Genomic DNA, 20,452 nt, shown 5'->3' on the forward strand with positions numbered 1-20,452 from the left:
GTTTAAAAAAAAAAAAATTAAAGCCCTGTTTACTTTTAAATTTGACCATAAAACATTAATTCAAATCACCTGAGCATGGCTGAGAACAGCCCAATTCTCATAAATATTTAAAAGCACCCCAAAAATGCTTTACCTTGGTGCAGAGCTTCCCCAGGCTCCATGCTTGTCTGTCAGAATGTTGATAATTTTCTGTATTAGTTGAGTTGCAGTCACCTGGTCTCGGTACTTAGCTGCCGTTATCAAATGATGACACATTTTTTCTTCTTCCCGTTTGTCTGCAGAATACTGGGCACACAGTGACTAGGAAGAAAATAAAGACTTTGTTACTTTGCATTTTAATTATACCATCCAAAGGAACTCTGAGGCACCTCATAATTAATTACTTACAGAGAACCCTTGAGAAATAAGGGTTCAAAACTATGAAATAGTTTTCAGAATTGAGGCACTGTGTAGCTGCCCAGAGTACATCTGTTCAGAGAGTCAAGCAGAGGATCTTGGTTTGTCACCAGTTCTTTAACTATGTAGCATACACACAAGATTTAGCAAATGCCAACACATTAGTGGTATGAATGCATAATAAAACACACAGGCACAACTACTTTTATTTTATAACAAAATAAAGTGAATAGCACTATGAAAAAAAGAGGCAAGTCTCAGAATAATGAATGCCAGCTAGCTGACCAGTTCCATGACTCTCCATCAGATTTGGGTATCCAACCATTTGCTGTTCTTTGTATAAATATTTCACTGTAAAAAATAAGGAGAAAATCTATATATCTTCAGATAGATGACAAAATGCATATGAAGACTGAATCAATCTTTATCAGATGGCTTCTTGAAGTTGAGCATATTTGCAGGCCAACAGGAGAAAGTAAATCAGTTTCCTAGCTGCACTACACCTGTTGTATATACATCTTCTGTTTGCAGAGCTACTTAAAACCAAATATGAGCAAATAAGAATTGAAAGTCAGAACTGTGAGACATTCGTTGTTACAACCTTTTCTTATCATTTTGGTTTTGGTGGACCTTCTGAAAATTTGTGTTAATACACAACTAAAAAAAATGGGCACCAATTTTAGATCATCATTAAACCACTGTATATTAATATCCACAAGAAATTCAAATACTAGTAGAAACAAGAAAAGCTTTTCCCCACTTCAGCACTCTCTGTTTCTAATTTCAGTTTTCATCTGGCAGCTCCACATATCACATAAGCCAGACAAAGCATTTCAGCTTTTGTCAATGATTGGATTATTCTGTGATCTAGTTAGTAGAATGGACACAAATGTCTGCCCAACAACAAAAAAAGATTACTTTTGCTTTGTGAAGCAGAGCTGATGTAGCCACTAGTACAATTACTTCTTCAAGCTTAGATAGCAGGACAACATCATAATGCTTTTTATGTTAAAAACAGTAGCAACACTTTTTCTATAGAAACCTACCTATATGTACGAGCATTAGAAACCTGCCACAAATAAAAAAATGGCCAGACTGTGAATGTTATTTTTATATATGTATATACAAATACATAAATATGTCAAATAAAGTGAGAGAAATATAGGAAGAATGTGGGAAAAAAAACACAAGTAAAATAAAATTTGGGTTGTGTAGATTTTCATAGATTAGATAGCAAAAATGTATTAACAGATGAATACATTTTAAAGAGCTATTTTAATATAATTACAAATTTCCTCATAATTTTTCCCACACCTTAGAGCAATGCTCACCTGATGAACAGACATCCAGAAGGAGTGAAGAATGAGCAGCTGACTTCCCAAGTCAAAGACATCAAAAATTGGCTTTTGCACTCCTATATGAAGCCCTCTGCCACCCTTCTTCACAAAAAATACAAGATGGCTAAATCAAAACAAACACTGAACAAGATTTTTCTAGCTTTTTTCTTTTTTTCAAATACAGCTGTCTTTTCCAGTACATTAATCTATTTTGCACCCATGATGATTCTGATTTCTCTCCAGCACTTTGCATATGTTGCATAAGCTTTTCTTTTTAAGTTGCCTGAAAGGGCAGAATTCTAAAAACAAGTGTATAAGGTAAGCTAAGTAGTAAAATGTTTTAAAGTGCTCTTTAATGGATCCTCCTTTACAATTTGAACAGCAACTTTTCATATATGACATAAAATCCATAGATATAAATCACATTAGAGGGTTATTCTTTCCCCATTATCAATCTCTGTCTCTTTATGGAACATTAAAGTCACATTTGACCTTAAAACATGATAAAATGGAAATCAAACTAGAATGTTTTGTAAAAGATATAATGAACTTGTACCTCTCCAAAAAAAGTCTCTTTATGATGTAATTTTGAATGCATCCTTCATTAAATACCAACAATGATTTTCGAAGTGTAGCTATGACATTCAAATAAAAAAAATTTATATTTTATTGTCCTGACAACTTCCATGTAAACAGAATCAGTCTGTTACAAAATGTAAATGTATAGAAATAATTTTTTTTTTCCAGCAAATTCAGCATTTAATATGAATAGATATTTGCAATTGCTCACCAAAACTGAGAGACATTCACATGCAGAAATCCCATAAAATTTTAACATCACTCCAGGTGGGACTTGAAACCATAGCACACTCTTTACAATATATTTTACAAATAAGAACTGAAAGAAGCCACAGTTCTGCCAAATATCTGGCATGCACATGTAGAGTTACTAACACTAAGAAAGTTTTGCAAGAATAATCTTCTCTTTGATCATACAGGTGACTCATCAATTGTTCAGTGGTTCCTATGTACAATATATGCCACATACTCAGAAAAACAGAAGCTACTTCTCCCCCTCGACCTCTCAAATAATTGTTAATAGATGAGTGAAAGAAGACTGGGTCCACCAAAAGAAATGGAGAGACCCATCCCAGAGCAGGGAGTCACCACTAGACTATTCTGAAAGTACTAAAAAGTCTCAGTTTCTCTGCTGTATTTTTTCATTTTCCAGATGCCTTCAGGTTCCTCTGACCCACTTCTTCCCGAGATGTCAAACCAGGATACAGAGTGGTACCTGTTAATGCTTCACAATAAATCTCAATCATTCAATTTATGCAAGATAAAAATTCAGATTTATTTCTGTTTGTGCAAAGTAAAAAAATAAATAAATAAAATTACAGTTTAATAATTTATTTATTATTTCATCTCTTGCACTTGCAATATGCACCCTGTCATGCTTGAATATGGTTTTACAATTAGATATACAGTTGCATGCAAATAAATTTGTCAAAACTTCCTCCACTACACTCTACAAAATTTTTCTTATCTGTTTGGACAAGTGTGTAATGAAAGCATCATCACAAAAGTCCTGCAGTCACACTTATGTTTAAACCAAAAATGTTGAAAGAAGAAAAATGTCTTTTCGTATGTACATTACACAGGTTATCTACAAAAAGTCTTAAATTCAGTGGCAGTTAAGTGTTTTACTAAGAGGAAGTGTATTAACAGAATTGTTCGACACAGCACAGGAAGTGGAAAGACCCCTGTTCTCTACCCCTTCATCCAGGATGAAACAGAAACCTTCTCTTTGCCATTACTGTGGAGCAGAACAGGGTTTTTTTCCTCCCTCCTGTTCCCTGCTTGGACAAGACTGCAGACTATTTGAACACGTAGGTTGCCTGAAGATTTTTAAGGAACCATAATTCCAACAGGGCACGAGGTCATCCAAAAACCAAGTTACAGAGATGAAAATAATATACTTTCTACTCTGAGGAAAGATTCCATAAATACTGTAAAATACTGACAAGGTGAATAAAATTGCCAAGTAAAAGATTTCCTCTGCATGGTGCTATCTTCATTACTTTGTAATGCTTTCCACAAACCATGAAAAAGTTTAATAGTATAGGGTTTTTAATAGCAATATGGCATCTTTTTACTTCTGTTCTTCAATGCAGAGATCACTGAACAGTTCTACATATGCCAATTCCTTCGTCTAATTTGGCTAAAAGCTACTTGCTTTGTGAACAACCTGCCTCAGAAGGTGTCATTTAAGAGGAAAAGCCATCCAGAAGATAACATGTAGTCTTGCCACTAACGCAAATTCCCTACAAATAAGGGTATTTTAGTAAATGAAGGAGCTCCTCAATCCTCTGCTTTCACAGATCTTTGCACTTGACCTCTGACCCAAGATTTAAAGTCTAGACTAAAAATGCTACCCAGGGAAATCTTACAAAGACTCCTGAATAAGACTTAGAAAAATGAAAGCTTAAAACCTCAACAGCGAACAAAAGTCAACCAATGACAACATCTGACAGCCACCGTCAATTCTGAAGTGATGCCTCTGTCATCCAGCGACTCAAAGTATTGATTTCTCTCAGCATGAAAAAAGCTTAAGCCAATGAAATAGATATAGCATCATCCCCCCGATAATAGCCATCAAGGTTAACACCAGCAGAACACTTATCAAAGTATCTCTTCTATTTCTTCTTGTTTTAATGGACTGAACACAATGCAATAGCTTCTCATCCTCACAACCTATAGTTTTCAAAAGCTCATTTATCCACTTTTCCAGTCTTTTATCTGATTTGAAGATTAAAAAGAATCTGCATCTAAATCAACTGTTTGTAATACAAATCGGGGGGGAGGAAGAGGAGAGCAGGGGAAGAAAAGGAAAAAAAGTGGTTTTAAACCAGACATTCCCAGGGAAAAAAACCCATGCATTTGAAATCACAAGGGGGTGGGGGGAAATCCACAGCTGACTTAGATCACACCAAACAGACTGGTAAAACCATGGTCACGACCAGAAAAAAAACCTACCACAGTCAATTTGGGTTAGTGATTAGAGAGAAATGCAGGGATCTCAAGAGACATCTGGTTTTAATCTGTGCTGAGTCAACAGCTTTATTTTTTACCTTTAAGTCTTGCAGTATTAAGCTTTAGTAAATCTATCTAAGCACTAGGCAACACAAGTTTTACTGAGATTGCATCTTTCAAATTAATGCAATTTAGCAGCATAGGTAAATGAGACAAGAGTTCAACTGTTTATAAAAACAACTGACAATAAATAAAAACAGCAGAGAAAAATAACATCAGATTTATTCGCCAGTATCCATTAGTATCATACACTTTTTTTTAACATTTTCCTTTGATGTTTATCTCATTGATATTATTTGTGTTACTGTGGCACCCTTGGATCACAAAGACAAAGCTTTACACAAACAAGTAAGAGCTCTTACTCCTTGCTAGAAACTGGGATTTGCTATACTTGCCATACAGTTACAGTATTTCAGTATTCTAACTCTCTAAGCATCACTGTTAGCCATGGACATTAACTTGTGGACAAATGTTCTTCTTTAATCCAAGAAGCCAGTTCTTATCATACATATGCCCAAATGTTTGCTGTTCAAAGCATACACTAGGATAGACACTTTCCTCACTCCCTCTTTTGAAAGACAGTTCATGTCTGCAGTCCCTTCATAATGTTCTTGGTTTTAAACAGGCTAAGACCCTAAAAATATTATGCTTGTGCATTAAATTTGAGATCCTTTGGGTCCACATCTTCCAAGTACAAGGCATTTTTCAGGATATAAATAATCTAAGTGCAATTCCTCTGTGTTCTAGAAACAGTCAAGCTCAGCACTTCTACATAGGTGGTTCTGTGATCTCAGGTTACTACACAAAGAAGGAGGCGGTGATGATCCTTTAAGCCATTTCCCAACCACACTGCATCAACCTTGTGACATTAAACTGCTTCAAGAACACTATAGAGATTAGTACTGTATTCACTAAAGAACTTCTAGACCAATGTAACAAATTAATCAGATCCATGAATTGCTTCTGGAACTGACAAACTCTCCAATAAAATAAGGAAAATTCACTCTGCCCAGCAAATAAGACATACACTTACATAATCTAAGGATTCACTGCACACATTTAGTGAGGGCCAAATTGAGGTTGCACTGCTTTGATTTTTCATAACTCTTGGACACTTGGTTTTGCAAGCTTTTCATATTGTCCTTTCTATGCAAATTAAGCTTCTAAAAGGGGAAAAACACCTATGAATCACATTAAAACCTATATAAAAAGTCTCAAAGTGGGCCAAATACAAAGACTACTATCACTTCAACCAAAGCAGTATTTGATTGTTACCTCATCTATAATCAGTAGTTAAAGATGTGTGAGCAGCCTGTAACAGCCAGAAAGGAAATACAGTATTTAGGTCCAGTCTTCAAAGATGCAACAGACTGGCCTAGGGAACTGTCCCAATTCTACTTTCAATGCTCGCCAGCTTTTCTTTCTGTTCTCTTTTATCTGGAGGCTCTTTCTCAGAATTCCCACACAAACTACACCTTTTGTCCTTGCTGTTGGTACCTTACTCCAGCAATAGCATCAGGACACTTCCTCTGTTCAGTATGAATACTAGGTGTAAGTAGGGGAAGTTATCATCAAACATTGCAATGGTGGTGCTGTCAGCACAGGAAACATTTGCCAACTAAGTCTTGCTGTGGTTTTCAGTCCATTGTTCAAGATCTTGTGAAAATCCTTGAAAGACCAGGGGCCAGATAGCATATTTCCAATAAATCCCAGTGAACCAAAGTTCTGAAATGTCCTCATTCAGTAACTGTGTCCACCATCTCTCCAACTCTCTTGTTCCACTAAGGCACTGTAAGGACCTCTGCTCCTTGGTAAGGTAGGCAGAAAGTAGTCCAGCAGTTTTGGTCCCAGGGGCCAAATAATTACTTCCCGAGAATTTCTAGACACCCTACTGTCAGCATAGTTCTTTTACAATTTACAGCATCAAGACTTGGCACCGGAGTGACACCTGAACAGATTGAGAGTCACATGCAGTTCAGACGGCACAGAGAAACCTTAAATGCTGTTTCAAAGAGCAGGTAGCACACAATCTTGAGTATTTTTTAACAATGCAACTTACTAACTAAGAAGCCCTCAGAGTACAACATAACAGCAAGTTTTCTGTCAGATGAATTCTGAGTAATTTTTCATAATGGGACAAAACATACATTTCTGACAGTGAGAAAACAATAATACCTCAAAACATGGAAATAATGGAAATTCTCAATTAAATAAAAATAAGTAATTTGTTTTATCTTTATTTTGGAAACATCTTGCCAGCCTTCTTTTCCAAAACAAGAAGAAAAAAAAAAAAACCTAAACCTTAAATAAATTAAACCTCCAAGAGCACATAGAAGAGAAAAATTTAGTCAGAATTATTCAGATGATAAGCAGATACACCAAAAGCTAATTTGGAACCTTATTACAAAATAACTTGTACTACTTTAATCTATAAATGTGGATTCAGCCTCTGGCTATAACAAAGTGAATGGCATTAACATGAGTTAAAGTTCTGTAGTTTCTATAGCTACCAAAGATACAGCTATAAATACTTAGGTATATTAGTACTGAACACATGGCTTATGTTAATTGTCTCAACACCTACCTTACTGGAATATGTATACCTATATAGGACTAATTTTTATTATTATATAAGAACTCATATCCATATGAATACATCCATGTAAAATACAATGCAAAAAGAAACAACATACCTCTGTTGATTTTGATATTTATTGTTTGATATTCCTGCTACATAACACTCACTTAATTTCCTTATAAATTTGCAAAACACATGCACAGCAAGTTTATTTACAGCCAAAATCTCTACAAAAAGAGTTTCCAAGATGACAAAGTTCCAGATTTCCAGAAGACAAAGATTAGCCCCTTGAGATATGTCTGCAGCCTGGGGTATGTGTTTCTATTTCTACTTTCTACATAGTTCCCCTCAAACACTTTTCAACTTTCTCTGGTTAGTGTCTTGGTTTGAGAACACAACTCTGATTTTAATCCAGGAGCTTCAGAATGTATCAAAATATATGAACTCATGAACAGAGAAATCACATTCATCTGAGATAACAAGACACTTAGGCATAAGCGTTTCCTATCTTGCCATGGCTGATTGCTTGCCAATGACATCTCCAACAAGCTTCAGTACCAAGTTCAAAGCAAAAAAAACCCCAAAACCAACCAAACAAAAAAATCCACAAAAAAAAGGTACTTTGCCTTGCCTTTCTCCTTTCTCTTTCTATAACTTTGTTCTGTATATACAGAATCAAATGCACATTTTGAAAATATTCTACTCTGTACATTAGTCTAGTATTCACTAGACACTAAGAACAAACAAAGGGAAAACTACCATCAGCACACAATACAATCAATGTATACACAGGGATACATAATGGCAGTTGAGGTAGATGTAGGAACACCTCACCTATCCTTCTGCACCTGCAACAGAAGGAGTTTTAAAAGCTTTCTATGCCATGTTTGACAAATCTTTTGTGAAACTTCAGCTATGAAACATTAAGACATGAACACAAACTCACAACCCAAAAGGTAACCCATCTGTCCTTCAGCAGCTTCTAGCATACTTACTCCAAGAGCCAACTTAGTAGTCTTGGATCTCTGACAGTTCAAGACTTTTTCAGCTTCTCACCATGGAGAATGATCATCTTAACTGGCACATGTCCTTCAGCAACACTGCTAAACAGGACAAACATGTTTGCTGGCAAAGCACTTCCTTCCCATGCAAGGGAAAACCCCCACTAAGTCATTGCACTTCATCTGTACCTGAAGAAACATTTCGCTTAATTATTAAGTTGAAGCATTACGGGCTCCGTGCTGCTGATTCACAAGTTTCTAACTTACGCTCCAATCTTGCCCTTCATTAAGAGTCAAGAGATTTATTCTTCGCAGGTCCAAATATTTTAAAAGCAGGATATGTCGATTAAGAAGATGGCCTTTTATACAGCCTTTATGGCAGTTATTTAAAATACTTACAAGAGATACCTAAGTCTTGTCTTTTAAGATAGACAGAAGCCTTTGAAGATGCATTTTCTAAAAAGTTAAATAATAATGGGCTAGAAATGTGAGCAGGAAAAAGATGGGAGAGAGAAGGAAAGTATCAGGAAATGTATCTTCTTCCTTGTGTGAAACAGAACAGTGAGGCTAATTTGTTTTTCTGAAGGGTAAGAAATTTTACAGACTGACTATGCCACTTCCAGTAGGACTTCAGTTTAACAGTGAAATCCAGAGGTCTTTAAGTCACTTAGCACCTTCCCCAACACAGTGATCATCTGAAAAGCAACTGCCAAACAGATCTTCCTTTTCATGATTTAAGACCATCTCAAAGAGATTGGCTCAGATTCCTTCTACTGAGGTCTAAGAGAAAAATAAGTAGGTGAACTTACTCTATAAACATTTATATAAAAGAATCAGATTAAGTGGGCAGAAAAAAGAAACTGTCCCTCACGGATCAGTATTGGGACCAGTGCTATTCAACATCTTTGTTGGAGACATGGACAGTGGGATTGAGTGTATCCTCAGTGAGTTTGCTGATGATACCAATCTGTGTGGTGTGGTTGACACCCAAGAGGGAAGGGATGTCATCCAGAGGGACCTTGACAGGCTGGAAAGGTGGGCCAGTGCCAACCTCATGAAGTTCAACCAGGCCAAGTGCAGGGTCCTGCACCTGGGTCAGGACAAACCCAGGCACAAATACAGGCTGGGGGAAGAATGGTTGGAGAGCAGTCCTGAAGAGAAGGACTTGAGGGTGGCAGTAGATGAGAAGCTTGACATGAGCCACCAGTGTGTGCTGGAGCCCAGACAGCAACTGCATCCTGGGCTGCATCAGAAGAAGTGTGGCCAGCAGGGCCAGAGAAGGGATTCTGCCCCTCTGCTCTGGTGAGACCCCATCTGGAATACTGTGTACAGTTCTGGTGCCCTCAGCACAAGAAAGATATAGACCTGTTGGAAAGGGTCTGGAGAAGGTACACCAAGATGATCAAAGGCCTGGAGCACCTCTGTTATGAAGACAGGCTGAGAGAGTTGGGGCTGTTCAGCCTAGAGAAGAGAAGGCTGCAGGGAGACCTTACAGCAGCCTTCCAGTACTTGAAGGGGCCTACAGGAAAGCTGGGGAGGGACTTTTCACCAGCAAAGGTAGTGATAGGACAAGGGGTAATGCTTTTAAACTGAGAGGAGATTTAGGTTAGATATTAGGAAGAAATTCTTCACTATAAGGGTGGTGAGGAACTGGAATGGGTTGCCCAGGGAGGTTGTTGATCCCCCATCCCTGGAGGTTTTTAAGGCCAGGTTGGATGAGGTTTTGTGCAACCTGATCTAGTGGTAGGGTTCCCTGCTCATGGCAGGGGGGTTGGAACTTGATGATCTTTAAGGTCCCTTCCGACCTTAATGATTCTATGATTCTACTAAATCAATTATAGTGATTCCCATTTAAAAGCTAATACAGAAAAGTTAAGATGAAAATTAAGCTATACTGCCACTTTTATCTCACTGCTTTGCAATACGAAAGGACCTTTCAGTTCCTGTTAAGAATTCTGATTAGTGAAGTCTTGTTCCCTTCCTTGGAAAGCTGTATTGGTCTACTCAGAAATACAAGGCTACCTTTATAAAAGATTAACAGGAATGTTACCCTTGACTGGGTGTGGCTTTACAGTTTTCCACCATTTACCTCCCAGGATCCCAGATGGACTCCAAGCCTCATCTACTTCAAAATAAAGATCATTTTAGAAATTCAGCTGTAAAATCCTTATTTATAAACAATTACTCTCAGCCATCACTCATGGAGTAACTACATTTTGTATTCAGAGCAGAGCATTCTCAATGAACAGCTGAAGCTGTCATTGGAATGCAAAATACCAGTTCAGGACAAACTATCATGCTAGATGCAGTATTTTGCAGAACTTCCTCCTCAGTAACATTACCATAAATTAAAGAGAAAAATACACTAGGTGACTAAGAAATATAGGTAACATGGAAAAATTCTACTGTAAATGCCTTCAGGCTCTACTGATGAACTTCCCTAAACATCTCAGCATCTTAATGCATATGATTTAATGTTTTACTTCTCACCTTGCCCCAAAGTTGATTTTCACAAGCCACCTTCAGAAACATCATAAAATAAATTGTAGTTTTGAAATGACTGCTGCCAGAAGACTGTCAAATACAAATTATAGTACGTTGGAACAAAAATTAACGCTCATTTAGCAATCAGATGCATATTTCATCCTTAATGAAGGCCTGAAAAGAAGAGTTCACTTTATTCTGGATGCAGGTATCAAAGCAGATCTCACAAAGCAACACAGGAGCATCATCTAAAGATCTTTTTCACATTAAGAATCCTATTAGAAGGAAAACACTAAAAGGTAATTGAATTTCCCTCAGTTATCTTCATCTCTGTCAGCTCCTGCTACAATAACTTACTCCCCAGAGCACAGATAACTCAATTCTGTCCAGCAAGCATATGTTATGAATCTCCAAAGCAAACTTGTCTAAATCATTCTGGTCTTCTATCAAGGTTGGCTGTGGATATGAACTCTGACAGAAAGCAAACAAATTTATTTTTATCTTTTCAATAATTCACCTCCCTGTGCCTTGATGGAAGAATCTAAAGACATAAGTGTTTCCACTAATTCTGGAATTATAAAGACTGGTTGAATATATTTTACCTGGAAGTTAGTGCTATTACAAACTGTTTCATTATAAACTGTTTTAGCAGAAACAAAACCAGAATGTTACAGCAGTTTCAGGTTCCTGTAAGCATACAAAAATGAAAACTTTCATCTTGGCATTTTTTGAGTGTTTTTGACATTTATATTTTCACTTTCAATGGAAATGTTAACTGTACAAATAATAACGTAAGTATACTCTAACTTTTTATTCCATAAAAGCTCTTAAAACATCAATAAGCACAAATTCTCCACTTGTGAGTAAACTACTTTGATTTAAAAGCAGTGTTTTAGGAAAGTATAATCACTTATCTATACCAACATCACAAAAGAAAAGCAAATCATGAAGCAGCCAAAGGAAAGGTAAATGACAAGAATCAGAAAAGCTACTTCCAGAAAGAGATGAGAGAAAATACTAGATAACGTTCTGGTCAAACCAACATTAACTGTAAAATTCCTGGTTGTGATCCCTTCAGACTGTTCAACATAAACGTAAAAAAAAGTCTGAAGAATGAGTGATAAAATGAAGCGATACAGCCAGTTGCTGATATTAAGCTATTCAGACTTGTATGATCATAAAGGAGCTGTAAGGAAAAGGAGAGGGAGCTTGTAAGATCAAGACATCGTGGTAATAAAACAGCACAGGACCTTCAGTGTAGATGAAAGAAATGCAGGAAAGAATCTCATTTTAGATATAAAAGGATGGACTCTGAGTTCACCTTTATCTAAACAACTCCAGTTGCCCCAGACACTCTTCAAGAGACTTGTGCTCTAGACCCTTCACCGGCTTCTTTGTCCTTCTCTGACACACTCCAGCACCTTAATATCCTAGTGAGGAGCCTAGAACTAAACACAGTACTCAAGGCGTGGCCTTATCAGTGCCGGTACAGGGGGATGATCACTTACCTAGTCCTGCTGGCCACACTATTCCTGACACAAGCCAGGATGCTGTTGGCACATTGCTGGTTCATCTTCAGCTGGCTGTCAATCAATCCCCCCAGGCCCATTTCCAGATATAACCTCACAACATCCTTGTAGTCTCCCTGAGTTTCTGACCCTTCTTCCAAAGGCCATATAGTCTCTTTTTCTTCCTGAGCTTCAGCCAAAACTCTCTGTTCAGCCAGGCCAGTCTCCTTCCCCACCCAGCTTGTCTTTCAGCACATGCAGATATTCTGCTGCCAACTTTAAGATTTCCTTCTTGAACAATATCCAGCCTTCCTGGAATCCTCTGCCCTTTAGGACTGCTTCCCAAGGGACTCTGTCAACCAGTCTCCTAAACAGGCCAAAGTCTGCCTAGATGAATAAAACTAATTTAGCCTAGTAAAATAAAAGTGAGGTGATGTGATAACTATTAGATTGAAAAAAAGAAAAGCACTTGTTCATAAAACAGGTACGTAATGCAAGCTATCGTTGGACAGGAATTTTAGAAGAAAATCTACAATTAAGCACAATAGGATATTTACCTGGCTAATGCTAGAAATTTACACTCTACATATACTGTATTACTTTAGTTAAGAGTTTTTTAGAATCATTGTCTGGCATGAGCTACCATAAAAGTCGGTACATGAATAATAAACAAGGTAAACACTGCTGATTTATTTTTCATGAATAGGTGAGAACAACACCATTTCTGATGGGAACATCTAATTTGAAGCAAGAAATTTCTTAGCTAGCTAGCTTAGTTTTCGTATTATGAGCATAAAAAGATGCAGCAAAACATGGAAAATGTTTTAATAGACAACATAAAAACTGTATAAAAAGATACAATATTAGGGGTTCAAAGGAAACGTATGCCATCCATCAAAAGGCTTTTTAAAAGACCAAAGAAAGCTTGAATAGTTACACTGCAGAGAAGGAAGAATGTAAGAAAATGGCATTCTTTAAGAAGTCTGTTCAAAGAAGGAAAACAGAAAAATATGCCAACTATGGTATGTTAGCTTCAAAAGCAGAATGAAGCAGGCCAAAAGAGTTTGAGGAACACTTGTATAAAAGCATATAAGGCAGTAATAAATTATTTTTCAAACAAAACACAAGCAGTAAGCCCATTAAAGTAACTCCTTAGAGCTTGCAGAAGATCAAAGGATAATAAGAGCTCTTGGAACACAAGGCCACCACAGATAAATGCTAGCAGTGAAGTTATAAAACAAAACTGACAAGTGACCAACCGCTAGGACCAGACGATATTCACTCAGGTGATGCAGAAGGATTCAGGGATGACTGCAGCTGAGCCGTGAGCTACAGTGTTCTTGGTCAAACTGCATCAAGTACCAAACGAATGAAATATGCCAAATGGACTCTGGAGGTACATGGCAGTAAGTCTCAAATTTGTAAAAGGCAAATTGATAGCTGAGTTTAAGGGAAAAAGCAAACAATGAAATGAATACACTGGCAAGAGTCATCATCGCTTTTGTAAAGGGAAGTCATGCTTCATTAGATTTCTTTCAACAAGCTACTGGAGACAGACAAGAAAGATCTAGTTCATGAAGTCCACTGTTTGAATGCCAAAAAGATACTTAAAGAAAGGCAGAATGCAGTAGGTCATATAGAAGCACCCTTATGTTGATAAAAAATGATTAAAACAAAGGAAGAAAGTTTTTTAAATTAATAACTGGTATTCAAAGTGAAGGGAAATCATCAATTGAAACCCATTGTGTTATTAAATGTATTTAGCAATGACCGGAGAGCAGAAGAGCTGCCAAATTTCACTGATAGCTCTAAGGAATTCAAGGTAGCAAAACCAACAAACAAACATGAAAAATGTTAATACAGTGACTAGGAGATAAAACAACAGGTGAAATTCATAAACACAACTACAAATCTTTGTCCTGCCACCTGGCTAGAACCATGGAACTACCTTGTATAATTGCACTGTTCTTATGCTTGCCCCTACGCATGCACTACTCAACTCTGTTAAAAACAGAATACTGATTTTGATGGACTTCTGGTCTAGCCCAGTACAGATGCCCTTGAGTTTCAGCAATCAATTAATCTGTGAAACATTATTAATGTAGGTTAATTTTTAAAAGGCGTGGAATTTCTAAGTGTTGGAATTTCCATGCATTGTGTTAACTTCCCATATGATTTTGGTTTTTGAATGTTCTAAACAAAGGTCAAATTATTCAAGTTTACTGCCAAATTGCTCCCTGCTCCAGAACACTGGCAGAACCTATGGCTCTTTCTATATATCTGAGCAATTCCCATCACAAGTCAGTATTCATGGAGAGTTATCTGTGATAAGTGGAACTTACCTATATAATTCCTGCACATATTATTATTACAAGACCAGACATTCTTATTTCTGTACTTGTTTTCCCGACACATGTCCACTTAGAAGTAACACAGTAAGTCATTGCTGTGGAAGGGAGATTCCACAGTATAGATTATTGTATTTTACTCACTTTTTACTGTCCACAATTTTATGTTAGTAGTTATTCTTGGAAAGAATTTAAGTAAAAAGTTTGAAAGTTAGAATTCTTAATTTGTCTTGGGATAGAGCTGGGATAGAGCTAATTTGACTCTGGGATAAAGTTAATTTTCTTCTTAGTAGCTAGAATTGCACTACGCTTCGGAGTTAGTACGGGATTTGGTATGAAACAAATGTAGACAATACACTGATGTTTTTAGTCACTGCTAAGAAATCTAGGACTTTTCACCTTACCATTCTTTCCTAGTGTGCGAGTGTGTAAGAAGCTGGGAGGGAGCCTAGCCAGGATAGCTGGCCCTAACTGATCAAAGGGATATTCCACACCATATGATGTCATGCTCAGCATATAAAACTGGGGGAAGAAGAAGGAAGGGGGAGGATGTTTGGCCTGATGGCATTTGTCTTCCCAAGTAACCATTACGTGTGATGGAGCCCTGCTCTCCTGGAGATGGCTGAACACATGCCTGCCGATGGGGAGTAGTGAAGGAATTTCCTGTTTTGTTTTGCTTTGCTTGCGTGCACAGCTTTTGCTTACTTATTAAGCTGTATTTATCTCAGCCTACGAGTTTTCTCAGTTTTACTCTTCTGATTCTCTCTCCCTTCCCATTGAGGGGGAGTAAGCAAACAGTTGTCTGGTGCTTAGTTGCCAACTAGGGTTAAACCACAACATAATTAAAAAGAAAAAAGAACAAACAGAAACCAATCCTAATAAAGCAATGTTTAGACACTGCCTTATTTATGTTGACAAATCCTGTAAGCATACACTAATTGTTATACTGGATTTTGTGTGGTAGTGAAATAAATAATTTTTTAAAAAATAATTAAAAAAACAACAACAAAAAATGAAAACCACCTGTCAGCCTTACGATTATGGATTTCACTCACCCACAAAAGTTAAGATGCACTGCCATGGCAAAAGGACATGGACTCTTTCTTTCCAGTCTAGCAGACAGATCACAGCAGAAGCACACAAATCTGCTCTCCCTTCTAATAACCCCATTTTCTTCATGCCTATACTGTTTCAATTCAGTCATTGAAGTAGCAGAGCAAAACTATAAACCAGAAGTGGTTGCAGGAATTGATTCTGGTTCCTTCCGGCAGAAGATTTTTTAGGTTTCAGGGGTCTACAAATGCTAAAATAACAAGAATTCCAGAGGATGTTTTGCTAAGACTTCCAGAGCCATGGAGAGTAGATTAATTAAGCTCATAGATAATGTCTAGTAAAATGATCATAGAATCATGGAATCACTAAGGTTGGAAGGGACCTTAAAGATGCTCTAGTTCCAACCCTCCTGCCAGTTGTAACAGTACTTACAAAAGAGGGTAAAAAGTTCTTAATACTAAGGAAAGTTTATCATTCATAGAAAGTGAAGAGGAAGTATATGTATTAAATGTGTAAAAGGAGAGAAAAAGGACCATTAAAAGTTAAAATCTCATATTGTAAAATGCTGTGCAGAAAAAAACTTGTATCTTTATTACATTCCTGGATTTTTTTTCAAATTACACTTAGTATGTAAATGAAACATGGTCTAGATTATAAAATGTGGAATAGTCTTGTTAAGATTCTGCTATACACTAAATATTAACTATAAATAAACTTCATTAGCATCAGAAAACCAATAGCTTTTTCTCATATGAAATATGACTTGGAAAGCCAAATACATTGCTACTTATTAAAACTTTATTCTGCACATAGTTTGCCTCATAACTTGCCAAATTATCCAAAAAAAGTAATGAAGATAGTATCACTTCTTGTTTCATCAGAAAAGTCTATATAAGATAGTAGTTCTGAAATGAATTTTCTTTTAAGCTGCTTTCAGACATATTTCTGTAATGTATTTTGATATAAAACAGAAATAATGAAAAAAGATGTCTCAGCATTCCAGTGCAAGTTTTCATTCCTTCTCCTCCCATTGCTTATTCAAGAATAAGGAAAGAGAAACCACAATTTTTCACTCCTTTCATAATCAGTCAATACTTTATCCCAGCACTTTCCAAAACACAGGGAAAATATTATAATGTTTAAATGGAAAAAGAACTTATCATTTCAGAATCCCTTGACTCACATGAGACAATGAATCCTAAAAATTGCCACCACAGGAATACGAGAAATTTAATTTTCCAGTTCGGGACTTGCCAACATACTGCAGCAGAACAAAACTGATTAATCCTCCAATTAAAAACAAACAAACAAAAAACCCCAAACAAACCAACAAAACAAAACTTTTCCACATTAAGCACTCTGTTAAAGAGTTTAAATTACCTAACAAAAATGTGTTTAAAAATGGAATTCAAAATTTTTCTTCCTTCTACCAATAGACAGTGCTATAATGCCTAACCTACCCACGCAAAGAGCAGCATTTATTTAAAAATCTAAGTTTGAGATCGAAGCTAATTCATAATGAAATATCTAAAGCCTTATTCTTCTCTGAGGGTATATTTAACTTCCTTTGCATTTCCACGTTACCTTGCTCCAATCTTATAGACTATGACTTTTGGTAACATTACTATAGGGCACATCCAACTTGCACTATCTATTATCTTCGTGTGTTCTGTAAAGATTCATTGCTGATAACCCACACTATTAGACAGAATACCCACTGAAACCATGCCAAAATCTTCTGTTCTAATAAATAAGCTCATTGCCATTAAGCATGTTGAATAACATATAAATATAAATATATAAGATTATTCGCTGCATGAGTTCTATAACAAAGCTGCTTGTATTAAAAACACTGGAAAATTATACGGAGAATACGGATCACGTCAAGGATTAAAGCTTCATTTCCCACAGTAACTGTTCCGTATAGAAGTAATAATTACCTACAGAAACTACAAAGACACCAAATACCTTTTCATAATTCTTTCAAGGGCTCTCAAATATCCTTTGACTTACGGGTATTCTGTCACAACTGATTCACAGTACTTACTTACTTCCTCTGATACAAATAACATCTTCTAACATTTAATGCTTAGTACACCAAAGGGGAAAAGGTGCAGAATACACAAGATTATCAATGAAGAGAACCACTGAATTTTGTTTTCTGCCAAGGAAACAAAAAGCAAACAGCTACATTCAAGTCAATATTGGAACATGTGCCTAGCCTTGCATCTTATCTCTGTCAAGACAATACTTGTATTAAGATTAATTTCTCAGCATGAGCCACGAAGTAAAACATTCAGTTTATTACACACAGCCTATAAATTGATACTGAATAAGAATTAAAACTCTGAGGAAGTCCAAGTCTTCCGCATGAAAAAACATAACTGAACAGAAAAGGGCAGCAAATTTTACAGCAGCTGGAAATGCTAGATTTAATTATTGAAGAGAAATCATGCAGAGAAGTTAGCTGCCTAGCATGATTTATAACAAATGCAAAGGGAAAGCCATGTGAAATTTTCAGTTAATCAACAGAAACAAGAATGGCAGCAATTTATACTTCTATGAATGACAAGAATTTGAAAAAGCAAGACCAAAAATTCAAGGGAATGACACCACACAATCTTTAAAATAAGACACTTGGATGAGGCAGGTTAGTTTTTAAATCACAGCAGCAGCTACATTTTACTGCAAAAATTACTGAAGTTTCTTTTTTCCTCTCAGACTCAATGAAAAATCCTTATCCATACATTCTAGCAAGTTTTCTGAAAATTATTGCGGTGAACTGTCCATTGGTCCTCTACACACACTCATGATGTGCAATGCTATGAATGGTTCTGTACAGTAACTTTTTCCTCATTTTCCTATTCCTTCATGTGAATCTTTCAGGCAAAACCCCTCCAAGTTGCTGTAAGAATATTAATAAAAAATCCTTTACACAAGCATCGAGATACAGTATCACAGATTTTCGTCAAAATCCAGTAACGCCATCTGATATCAAACTACATCTTCACTAGAAAGATGAAACACAGTGATGCTTGAACAGTTCAGGCCTAAAACACTGCAGGTTTACATATTTAGAATTCTATAAATATGTATATTCACACACAAATACATGAAGAGATTTATATAAGACAAGATGCATATCCGAGGCAGTAGGCACTCCTGTCATAAATTATAAAATAAAGTCAATTAAAGTACAAAATTCCCTCCCCCTCCTCACACCAAATCCAATTATTCGTGTAGGCCTGACTCAACAGCAGTCTGCACACATAATCTAAGATGCAGTGAAAATCACCACATTTTTCAAGGTCATTTCTAGAAAGCAGTCTAGGCAGTAGCATGCAACTAGCAGTTGGAATTCGGGCACAAAGAGGTTACTCTTCAGGAATTTCAGCTCTACCCAACACTCAGGGTGAGATTTTGAAAAATATCCAAGACCTGTGCATATAAATCCTAAGGACACTAGGCAAAATTTAAGGTTATAAGGGTTATAATTTATGTTAGGAATGCTCACATTTTTGCTTTCTCTGTAAAAATGTGTGCTTTGTGGCCACCTCACTAGAAGAATGAGTGGAATATTGCTTCATTATGCTTGTTGAGGCTTAATCACATTGCAAAATGGGTAAATATGTCTTGGGCCTCCCTGTGACATCCCATATGTCTATGTTCATTGTCATAACTACTTTCAGAGGTATCAGTGAAAATACAGGTGAAGAAAGGATCAGGAAAAAAAATATTAATTTAAAAGGTTGACCATTGACTGTATTCAGCTGTAGAAAAACTTCTACTTAATTCCAAAGCTCTTTTTTCTGTCTTTTTTACAATACTAGCTTAGAAGAAAGACAGCATAACTAATTTGATCATAATTTGTTATATTATCCTCTATTAAAAAAATATATATATATAAATGTGGCCAGGCACCAAAGAGGAAGACTTTGTCCAGGCTGCTACCTACAACTATTAATTACCAGAATCACACTTCCATATAGCCATTCTTCAGGGGTAAATGCTATAGGATCCTAGTATTTTCCAAGAAATTGTGTGATCTTTTTGTTGTACAAACGATTTGCTCATTTTCTTCAACTACCACAGCAAGGAAACTCCTTGTCTTAGGGCAGTAGTGGTGCAAAATGCATCAAATTTGAAAAGGAACTGGAAAAATTCACAGCAGAAAAATTACAACACTGTTTATCAAATACATGACCTCTGGTAAGGGAAGTCTCTGAGCAGTAGATCTCTACAGGATAAGGCAGAATTTATGAAAGTATAGCCTATCTGCTTCCTTGTACAGTTTCTCTTTCCTGGACATATGTCATGGCAGAAGGGATGCTGCCTCCATTGGACTGACCAAGCAGAGCCTCTCTCATGACTGAAAGAATACCATCTTCACTCCAACTCATTTCTCAAGAATAGACAGAAGATGAAGCAGCAAATCAAGGAAACGGGTGCATGGAGGTGACAAAAAAAAACCCAGTAAGGCTAGTAGCCAAAACAGTCTTTAACTTAGGGCTAAATGTACCAAAAGCTGTATCAATTGTTTTAAGTCCTTTTTCTCTTATTTGTGAGTCTTTCCTGTCACATGCCTGTAAGTGTGTCATGAGCATTGTGATCAAAACAGATGTCACAATCGACACCCATTCATACCATGGAGACA

At 36.6% G+C, this 20,452-nt stretch overlaps 1 protein-coding gene across 3 annotated transcripts in view; it reads right to left on the minus strand.

Moving 5' to 3' along the window:
• Window positions 1-20,452, minus strand: part of LRBA (LPS responsive beige-like anchor protein) — a 406,974-nt gene that overhangs the window by 243,998 nt on the left and 142,524 nt on the right. For all 3 annotated transcript variants that reach the window (XM_051619696.1, XM_051619697.1, XM_051619695.1), the window contains exon 36: window positions 134-300. In XM_051619696.1, the coding sequence (XP_051475656.1) occupies window positions 134-300 (167 nt within the window). The remainder of the gene's footprint in view (window positions 1-133; window positions 301-20,452) is intronic.

This window comes from Apus apus, chromosome 4 (assembly GCF_020740795.1).
Source record: "Apus apus isolate bApuApu2 chromosome 4, bApuApu2.pri.cur, whole genome shotgun sequence".
Taxonomy (NCBI): Eukaryota; Metazoa; Chordata; class Aves; order Apodiformes; family Apodidae; genus Apus; species Apus apus.